The 11201-nt window shown below is 42.0% G+C and overlaps 1 protein-coding gene across 1 annotated transcript; it reads right to left on the bottom strand.

Annotated features, from left to right (window-relative positions):
* Positions 1-1226: 1226 nt before the first annotated feature.
* Positions 1227-10185, bottom strand: rpn1 (ribophorin I). The gene is made up of 10 exons (XM_042090112.1): positions 9789-10185; positions 8651-8715; positions 7412-7718; positions 6823-7032; positions 6442-6634; positions 6246-6345; positions 5961-6099; positions 5320-5439; positions 4393-4638; positions 1227-2140 (listed from the first exon to the last, which is right to left on the bottom strand). Exons 1-10 carry the CDS (start codon positions 10032-10034, stop codon positions 1958-1960), a joined length of 1809 nt encoding a protein of 602 aa, XP_041946046.1. The 5' UTR covers positions 10035-10185; the 3' UTR covers positions 1227-1957.
* Between the last annotated feature and the right edge of the window lie 1016 nt (positions 10186-11201).

Raw genomic sequence — 11201 nt, 5'->3', positions numbered from 1 at the left:
TTGTCTAAAACCGACAAAAAAGAGTCATGCTCCTACCTATGACAACAACGTTACACAGTGAAGTACCAGACATACTGGGTGTGCATCAGCTATGGCAGAGACTCAATTCTCTGTATTGTAAGGCAGTGTACCATCAAAATGAGTTTAAAGCCATTATTTTCAGATAAAAGAACTACGTTGTGTTTCTTTGACACCACGGACAGACGTGACGTCCAGAGGTTTCTCCTGCACGTTCACACTGGTTGCTACCATGGTTCTGCTGAGTTTACAGTGCTCTAATGACTGTGAGAAGCGGTCCTGTACGTGAAAGGCTTTCCCAATCCCACCCCACACTGGGTGCAAAATGGCCACTGTAGCACAAACACTCCAACCAGTTGCCATTGTGTGCGTTCTCATCGTCCCTGCATCGGTGCTAAGAGACATTGTCTTCGTTTTTCCTCTGCCATGGCGTCCCAGAATGATTATTGTATGGCCCATACAATATGGGAGCGTTATCATGGCCGAATAGAATGGGATTTGTTATTGTGGCACAGGATATGACTTATTCTGACCTTGTGTGACCCTGCTAGGGAAAGCCATGACCTCTGTCTGGCCTCCCTCTCCGCGTCTCCTGTTTGTCTTTGGGTAATAATGGAAGTCACAGAGGCAGGGTGTTAACTTAACATGAGGCTGAGGAGCCGTTGCTGCCGGGTGTGGCTGAGGCTGAGGCAGGCCAGGGTCAAATAAAGCAAGGGTTCAGCACCACTGTAAGTAAAGCAAACTATATTCGCCTTTGATCGGTATCAACCTTCTCCTTTGAAATGAGCCCATCTATTGCAACGGTTTTATTAAATGTATGATTACTACTGCCCCTGCTACTTGCCCCCTTGAGGTGGTTACAACTGAGAGCTTCTGCATATCATTTAATGTTTAAGCAATTAAAGCTCAATTTTTAAAATGTCCTAAAACATCCTTTGATGTTTGTATTGGTTTTAAGTTTAATTTTGTAGGAGTGAAAACCACCATTAGCCCTCTATAATATCAAAGCGCAGCACTTCAGTGGTGTCTCAAAGCATTGATTGTTTTATGGCTGGTTTGAATATTGGCAGTGGATCATGAGCACCCTCTTGAGGTGATTTCCCCCATACTTGGAGATATAAACAGTTGCCAGTATTTGTGCGTGTAAACCAGTAATTCTTTTAATCAACACAATATGAAACAGGTCGCACACAAACCACTTGAAGAAATAAGTTCAAACAGATTTGTTTTTATTGCAAAATTGTATCTTCAGCCACTGGAATTTTACAGACAACTGTTCCAGAATCCCATTGCCTCTCCACATGCAAATCCAAATCTCACGCATTCACTAATCTCTTGGTATGAATGAAAAGCACGTAATTTACAAAAAGAGTGAAATCATAAAAAAATACACATGAAATCCATCTGTAGAAGCAAAGAAAAAAAAATGGGGACGTTAAAACTGAAACTGTTGGTTAGAATAATTGCCATATTGATCAGTGCTTTGAAGTTACTCTAACCTTTGACACAAAGTCAGGTTACAGGGGCACCAGTAGTGTGCAGTGGGTTTTTCAACACCCGCAGATTCTCACAGCATAAAGTCTTACCAACATTCAGTGAACAGAGAAACAACCAGCAACCCGGAAACCTGACTGGTTCCTCAATTTGAACAAAAGACATAGTAACCATATCATAGCACACTGACATATACCTTCACACAAGCACATTCACATCCCAACACAGCGTGTGACGTCTGCCCCCACAGAACCAATGAAAGCTGTGCTTTTGGTCGACTGAACAGGAAAAAGCCTATAAAGTCCAACGGAGACGCATTCAGATGTGCCAAAGAGCATGTGGAAGAGAGGAGGGCAGGGGTGTGATGGTCACTGTAACGAAGCAGCTGTGGGCTAGCATGTTTCTGGCCACGTGTGTGTGTGTGTGTGTGTGTGTTGGGCATGATTTACAGAGCATCCAGGAGGCTGTCGATGCGGGACACCAGGTCTTGCCGCTTGCTGGCTAGGCCCTTCTCGTTCTCAATGTAGGCCTCCTTCTTCACCTTGCCCGCCACCAGGCGCTCCGCCTCCTGGCACGAGCGGCACACCAGATCCTTCACCTGGCCGTCCAGCTTCTGCACCTCACCCACCTGCACATACAAGGAGTGGCAATGGGTAAAGGGAGGAGCTTATAGGCAGGGTTCTGGGCTTAAAGCAAAGAACATTTCTGAGCCTGAAGCTATTAAACATTTTTTAACCAGGTCATAGTCCAAAAGGCATATAGCCTCATTGACACCAGACCCTTCTCAATTGAGAGTGGGTCTGGAAAAGGCTAATTGTGTGACGGCCGTCAGGCCTTTTCTGTTATGCTTTGTGTCTGCTCCCCTAAATTTAGGTTTAGGGGCGCTTGTGGGCAGGGCAGCCACTCAACAGCTTACGACTTTAGACCAGCAGGGGCGTAACTAGCAGTGAAATTAAACTTAAATTGGTGCGTTAAACTCTAACCAAATAGTTTGTGAAGCAATCTTGTAAACGAAGGTTTTGAATGCAGTTGTTTACTCAATTTAAAAGAAATTCACGTTCATGCTGGATTAGCAATTGTATTTGTGTGCCCGTTTTTTTAGGGACATCGGAAATGGGCTTCAATGGCCTCTTCAACAGCACAGCCTTTTTTTGTGACCGAATAAAAAACATTGCTCATCACAATGCCTTTCTTTACAATCAACAAAAGGGAAATGTGACATTAATTTTGCACCCTAGCAATACAGGAGCATATGCCAGCCAGCACCCTCTTTAAGTTATCAACAAGTAATAAAGACAGTTTTTATCAGATGACCAAGGATGACCTTATACAAGTCAATTCTGATAACTCACAAAAGCGATTGTAGGAATATTTGAGAAGTTCTAAAACTAAAAAACTAAAAACATATTAATAATGTGATGATGTGGACATGAAGTAAACCATATATTCCCTAATGGCCAGTGAATGGGAGCGACTGAACAAAAGTCAACATCTGGTTCAGAATTTTAAACTGCAAGAGCAACGCAATGCAACAAATGAAACAAAAAAGTAACATCCCTGATGATCCATGTAATTTCACTGACCTCCAGTGGCCATCACCAGGAATTTACCTACATAAATAAAGTTCAGATGCAAAACCGGTCTCAAACTCCCGGCCGGCCCAATTCCGGACCGCGGCCTATTTCAAAATAATAATGTAATTCTGCCCTTGAGGGTATTTTTAATTGCGACAAACAACGACACCGATTAAAATAGACGATAGATCCAAGTACTGTGACATCTCATTTGTACTCTCCTCCACTAGTTGCTAGACACCCTGAGCTTGATTCAAGGCCAAAATCGCTGCACACAGTTTTCAGGAAATACAGTGTATTAGCCTACACGCGAGAAACATGAAGACGTGCATTTGTTTGTTATTTGGGTAATATGACAAAAAGAAAGTAAACCTGCTCAAATATGTTCAACATCCAGTATTTACTGAAAGGTGCATAATTTGAGGTGCTTACCATCCAGTGGCAAATTAGATGGGTAAATGTACCCCCTTCATAAACATTTGTTTATACTCAAAGATTTTTACATTTACAGTAGGACTCTCTGACCACTTTCAAGCCATGGCCTTTTGAAATTTTGATATGCCAGGTTTAAATAAGTTATGAGAGGAAAATATTTTTATTTGGTGTGAAACACACGCATACCTGTTTTTATGCTTTGTTTCTTTTCATAATTTGTATTTATATTTATTGTATCATTATTTTATAGCACAGGTATCTAAAAATAGATCAAAAGACTGGCACTTTCTGTTTGCAGTTTTGTATTTGAAAATACAGTATTTGAAAAAAAACAAAAAAAAAATTGCATTTTAGGAAATAGCCATTCTTTTTTGTATTATTCTTTAACACTGACGCGGCCCTCCAATCAGATGACGTTGGCAGAAGTGGCCCCAAGCTCATTTGAGTTTGAGACCCCTGCTCTTAATGCTATACCTCCGTCAAAAAGGAGATGGTGAGTGAATGCTCTCCACACAACCCGCTAAATACCACTTTCTTCCTGGTCTGAAATATCGATTTGTAGGCAAAAAATTGTAGGAGCCTGATAAAAAAAATGTGCATTTAAAAGAAAAGTGGTCAGACAGATTTAGAGGGTTTTGCATAAGAACTCTTCAAATTCTCTCCACGGAGCCCAAAGCCATTCTGGTAAGATACGGTGATGTCACATAATACTGCACATAACTTTTCAACAGGTCAGTATGCAGTGCAAGACAATAAATCTAGTTGTCCAGCTTTATCTTTGTCCACTGTTGTCCTACTATACAGTACACAAACAAACAGATACACACACACACACACACACACACACAAGTGAGATAAAATATGACCATACCTTCTCAGCCAGGTCGGAGCCCTCTGCCTTGAGCCTGGCCTGCAGGGAGTTAATGTCATTGGTGAGGGTGCGGTGGTCAGCCTCCAGGGTCTTTCGGCCGCTGTTGAGTGCGCCGGTGTCCCGGGTCTGCTTGTAGCGGTTCACCACCTCGTCCATGTGGCGGTACAGGCCCAGGCGCTTGTTCACCAGGGTCAGCACCTGCTCGGTGATGGAGGCCACCTTCATGCGCACCTCTGCAGCAGGGTCCTGGAGTGCACCATGGGGAAGGGAAGAGAGAAAATTACATAGTCACATTCTCACACACACACACACACACACAAAAAAAACCCTCTCACACAGTACCCAAAATACACATTTCATTGAAATCAAATATTATTCACCACATACCCTAAACACAATTTACACCAAAGAAAACTACATTCTAAGTGGGAGCCTATACTAAAACAATGCATGACGTACAATGATATAAAGTACCTATTTAAAGGAACCATATGTAAGATTGTGGCCAAAACTGGTACTGCAATCACTTTTAATTACAAATTACTGTAGAGCGGTGTATCCCCTCCCCCTCCTCCCTGACTCGAGGTTGCCAACCCAGATGCCGAAACACTACTGACTTTGTGATTAGTAGATAGGTGGAGGGTCAGGCCAAAACACAACAACAACATCAGTTGAGGGCTGCAACTTCACTTTTTAAATGACAATATCCTGGCCGGACTCCTGTTGTCAGTGATGTAAGTATTTGAAATGAACATGATTTCTTAATGTCTAGTGACATATCAGGGGCATTTTATGATTAATTGAAATACATTTCTTACATACGGTTCCTTTAATGACAATTGTTACGTTTTTAAATGATAGCCATGTGGAATTGGTTGGTATGTCTTGTGTTTCATAATGGTTAAGAAAACTGTTTCAATCAGGTACCTTGGTGATGGAGAAGTCCAAGCGCACGTAGATGATGACTGTGAAGAAGAGGATGTAGAAGGCTCCGACCACCAGCAGAGGCTCCTGCAGCATGAGGATCTTGTTGAAGTTGTAATGCACCTGAGGAGAGAGCACCACAGGCTGAGCATTCACACAGTGACTGACACACAATATAGGACCACAAATCCAGTTTGTTGGCCGGTGAGGTCTTGCTTTGTGATTAAAATGGCTTGTGTCAACTGTGACTTCATGACTAGTGGAATATTAGTATTATGGTATGCCACCAGTGCCACTTCATTGATTGACTCCTGCAGTCTTATGTACCTTAACCCCCACCTTTCCAGTCCTTTTGTGAACCCAAGCAACCTGCTCAACTGGATTGCACAAATATGGCAGGATCAATGCAGACAATCAATGGCTGATATATCGTTCAAAATGGAAAAATGTCAGCCAGATAAAAACTAAAGACTAAACCTGCCAGGATGGGAAGCTCGATCCGTGATCTTTTAGATTCAACACTGCTTTCCCAATGATTTGAATAGGTAAATTAAGTATATCAAGTTATGAATTGCAACAGGATTTTGTACGAGTAAACATTCCCCCAATATGAGAGTATAGGAGATCCAGTATCCACAGCTTACCACCATGTCCTGGATGTGCTGCTCCACCAGGTTGCTCTTGGTGGCCACCAGCACGGGCCGGCCAAAGGTGTCCAGGTAGGTGTAGTGCAGCTGGTCAGAGTCCCGGTTCACAGGGTAAGGTGTGTCCATGTGGACATTTCTATAGCGAAAAATAACATTTTTTTTTTAACATCCATAAAACAAGAATGACCTCCAAAAAGTAATTTTAAATAACTGCACATAAAACATTTTTAGAAATTACGATATGCTTTGCGTTTCTCATTTTGTCATATGACATGCACTCACCTTGCCCCCTCTGGAAGAATGAGCTTCACAGTCAGAAGATCGATCACCTGGTCATCATAGACATGATCCACAAGACGCATCTTCAGAGCATACTGGTCACCTGTTAGTCAAAAGTGACACAATTGCATTTAGATATCTCAACAAGCAAGGACATCAAAATGTGTCAATAACAAGGAAACTGAACAGAGTTACCAACCCAAAGTATAGAGGTACTCGTAGCTGGGCAGGTTGTAGCCGATCATGTAGTGAGTCTTCCAGCCTCCGAAGAGAGGAAAGCGGGGCCTCACCTCAACCTCCACAGAATCTTCCAGAACCTGGAGGTGTGAGGTGGAGATGTTGCCGATCTCATCGCGGTAGTACACGTCCTGAGCTGAAGCCGGGAGGATGGTCTGTGGAACAACAGAGAGATCCACTAAATATGGAAGCACTTAACAGAACATCTCAAAAACCTTAGTTCAACTTTGATATAAGGGTAGAACGAAACATTAGATAGGATATAATGCAAAATACACTAACCAATGTTTTGGCCCATCTGCCAAAACATCTAGAAAAATCTGGATGGGTCAATGTGACTCACCTTGAAAGACTTGACAGAGGAGATTCCACTGTCAGACTGCCTCTGGTAGTCATAGCGGGAGAAGGGTCCCTTCAGATAAGCGCCAGTGTGCCTCAGGTCAATGGTCTCCTCCACAGCGATGTTTCCCCAGTGGGAAACCTCGATGGTGCGGGTGATGCTGCTGATGGTCAGGAAAGGGGTGTTGTTCTCATAGTGGATCTTCATGGTGTCCTGAAATAAAAACAAATACGATTTAAAAGGGCACACTCGCAGCAGACTACTCTTGCAAGTTCAGCAAAACAATGAACAATGAATGGACCCGCTCCAAAGTTTAATGTCTTCCTTGCCCCATGCTACACCAAGTTTCATGACAACTACGCTACACAAACCACATCAAAAACAGAACCGGCTGAGCAGAGACAAAAGTTTCTGCATAGCACAATATTTCAATATGAAACACTTCATAAGAATACGGTCAGGTTTTACAGAAAAGATGCTGCTGGAATTCATTTCTATGCCCCGTTTCCATATGAATCTCTGCTTTAATTCAATATGTTTAACATGCAGTGGCTTCAGTACAGATTACCTGATCATGTCACGAGAGGCTCACCTGGCTGAAAGGAGCAACATCACGGAATGGCCCATACTCAATGACCTCATCCGTCTTGCTGGGGTTACCCAGTTTGGTGTAGCTCTCCACAGTCTTCGAGGCCAGCCTGACGCGGCTGCTCTGGGAACGGGTGGGGTAGGGCGAGTACAGGTAGTGGTTGCCCTGGAACACCACCAGCTGACGCTCCGCCTGGGTGATCTGGGTGGGGAAGGGGCGCAGCACGTGGCTGAGCATTGTCTCCACCTTCACACGCAGTTTAGCGCCTGATGCCAGCGAGGAGGGCAAGTCCACCTTAAAGAACTTGCCACTGCAATGATATACAAGAAAATAGGTTAGACTTAAATCAACAGATGCCGCAAAATCAATGATAGATTTAGAATTTTGTAGGCAGCACATATTTACAAATGTGCATGTTGCCTAAAGTTATTTCATCTTTGCAACTCAAACAAAACCATCTCAACTACATTAGCTGTCTCAACTGCATAGTCTGTCTGCCTCTTCATCCTCTCCATGTTTGGTACTGTCTGTCCACTAGCCACTTGTACCACTGTCTTTATGCCTCACTGTTTGCGTGCTATATTAGCACATTAGCACATATGCATAACCCCCCCCCCCCCCCCCTCCATGCCACAGCCGAACTGTGGCCACACTTATATATTTTCTTAAATAGTTAAATATATAGATATATAGACTTTACTTTACTTTATTTCTGCATTGTTGCACTGTTGACTTACTCATTTGCACTATCACCATTGCACTACCACCATGACACTCATTCACACAGAGCACCTTAGAGCACCTTACCATACCTTACTATGCACAGAGAATCACAGGCTCAGTCCCTGCCTCAGTCATTGCAAGCGCCTCTGATTTATTAATCACCACTATGTGGATACTGTTTTTAGAATTGATTTAGATTAAGTGTTAGTATAATTTGTAACTTTATTATTTGTATTTTAGTATATTTTTTTATATTGTATTAAGTGTTAGTATAATTTGTATTTTAGTATATTTAGCATATCTTCTACTGTCCTTACTGCTTAGTTGTGTTTTTATATTATATACTTTAATTACTCTTCTGCTGTTAAAGAATGTGTTTGTGTTGTATGTATGCTGCTGAGACCTTGAATTTCCCCTGGGGATCAATAAAGTATCTATCTATCTATCTATCTATCTATCTATCTATCTATCTATCTATCTATCTAGCTCATGTGTTACTATAGAGCTGGTAGTACTCACCTCTGACCAGGCAGGGCAGTCTCTGAAAACTCAAGACTTCCATCATCCTCCTCATCTCCTTTGACCTGAACAGAAACAAGTAAATATGTATTAATCACTTACTGATGAACACCAACCAAATTAATGCCCCTGAGGAGTACAGAGAGCTGCAGGAGTAACTGACTGTTCTGAAAGACAGGTAAACTGCCTAAACCAAAGAGAAACGTGAAGAGATATGGTCTGATTTAGCTTAGACAGATGCATGCTTAATCATTTTTTCTCATTTAGGTATTTGCAATTTTAACAAACAATTTGTATCTAGACAAACGAGCCAAGAAGTGTCAACACCTTAAGCTCTGGGTAGTGTGATAGGACAAACAAAAGGGTCAAACGCGGAAGTGAGTGCGCTGTACGCTTACGTGTCACACATTCACTGACAGAGAAGTGCGCGGAAATGCCCTGCGCAGGATAGGGCTTCACTACAGTGCATTTTGTTCCATAGCAAGCTAATTGTACCTATCTACCTGCACTACTATACCATAAATTAAGCTGAAGTAGCACGTTATACGTCACATTGAATCTCAATTCATTCAATAACCTGATGGCTAACAAGCAGCTTAGTAAAATACTGTTCGAAATAGTGCTAAGTGATTAGCTCACTGATAGTTAACTCATTTACCGGTAGCACCACGATATCATTTCCAAACACAATTCAATGTTATTACTTTGAACCCGCATGTGTTGGTTAATTAATCGTCTTTATCGTCTACAAGTAAAACAACAGACATCACATTCAAGTTCATAGTTGACCATTCAATTTGAGTGCAAATCGATCTGCATGGGCTTCGTGCCTTGTCGATAGCTAGTTAACAAGCTAACTTTCAAGCTAGAGTGAAGACATGTCTGTTTGACTTACACATGCTTGTTTGCAGCTTTGTCCTCAATGTGCTAAATGGTTTATCGAAATGGACAACTAGATGCCTTTCAAGTAATTGAGCATCTTAGATTGGATTGCTTTACTCATTACTGTTGTGGTTACCTCCTGGCTAATGTCAGCTAACAGCGTTGGCTAATAAGATGAATGCTTTGTAAAGCTAACTCAGCCGTCTGGTGTTTGCTAGCTTCACGTAGTTGGATCGTTCAAACTGAGACTACTTACCGATACGCCAATATATGCCAGATGTGGAGCTAGTTCGGGCTCAAGGGCCACAACAAAGCTGCTGACAGCAGTGTCTCCTTCATTTGACAAAATAATCTCGGTAGATATCTTAGCAAGATGCGTACTCAAGTCCACTGTGCGTTTCACCTCATCATTGACCAAACCGGTGGCTGCCTCTGCACGATATAGTCCACAAATGAGCAGAAAATACGTGGGCACGAATAAACTGAATGTTTTACGGAACATTGGTACAGCTTTATGCACGCAACCGAATATGCGGACGGTTCCTATGTACTCGTTTCGCGTTTAGAACCAGATTACTTTAGCGAGAAATAGGCCGCGCAACGCTAAAGGAAGCCTGGTCCACGGCAGCAGCAAAAGGATGACGCTTCATTCATTCACACGTACAGTGACGTAATATACTGGGGACGTTCATAGTAATACCAGAAAGGACCAACAGATAGCAGTGTTTTGCCAGTGCTTCCTGGGACACAGCTGAAGGATCTCTTTTTGTTCTCTCTCTAGCTAGCTTTACTGCCACAAGAGGGGGGTAAATGTTATCTTAAATGTAAATCTTAAACTTTACTGCATCTACAACCAAATGCATTGAAATAGCAGGCAACATGTCAGACAAGATCCACATGAATACAAACAACTTCAGTCATATTACAAGATTTCTTTACAAGAATCTTCTTCAGTTTTTGGAATGCTGTAAGCTCACTCACTAATAAATCATGTCCACTCATACAGTTTTCTAACACTAAGATAGATTTTCTGATAGGTCTTGTTTTAAACAAGTTTAGCTTGTTTTCAGAAATGAAGATTAATGTGCTCTTGAGTAGAGGAGGTAGGCTAAAGATTTCCAACTTAAACATGTTTAATGTGCATCAACCAGCCCTGCATGCATGGAGACAGAAAATGTTGCTTAAAGAAGATACCAATGCAGATCACAGAGGTATATACTGAGGTGTCGTGTGGACCAATGCAGATCACAGAGGTATATACTTCATGAGGTGTCGTGTGGGCCTAACTTAACGAAAGATCGGTGAATGAGGGTGCCCACTTGATAACCCCAATGACATGCTGCATATTGTATACTGCTGTTAGACGGGCCATTTGTCTTGTGTTTGTGACCATTGGTTGGCAGATTGATGGTTAGCGTGCTTTTTTAAGTTAATTTGGGTAGGGGCTTCTGAATGTGTTTTTACCTTGGATTTTGGCACAAGGGAATATATAATCTAATCCTGTTTATTAATATAATAAAAGTATAGGGTGTTTCTGAGGATCTATATAAAAAAAAAAATATGTTACCCTGTCTCACTGATTTTCTAATATGTTGCTGTTCCGAATAACCTTGAATTGTCCGAATAACCTTCTGGTCCAACATGTGTGTGTTGTCTTGTCTGATTCATA

This window comes from Alosa sapidissima, chromosome 4 (assembly GCF_018492685.1).
Source record: "Alosa sapidissima isolate fAloSap1 chromosome 4, fAloSap1.pri, whole genome shotgun sequence".
Taxonomy (NCBI): Eukaryota; Metazoa; Chordata; class Actinopteri; order Clupeiformes; family Clupeidae; genus Alosa; species Alosa sapidissima.
The sequence above is the reverse complement of the archived record's forward strand: the minus strand, read 5'-3'. Positions and strand labels throughout refer to the sequence as shown.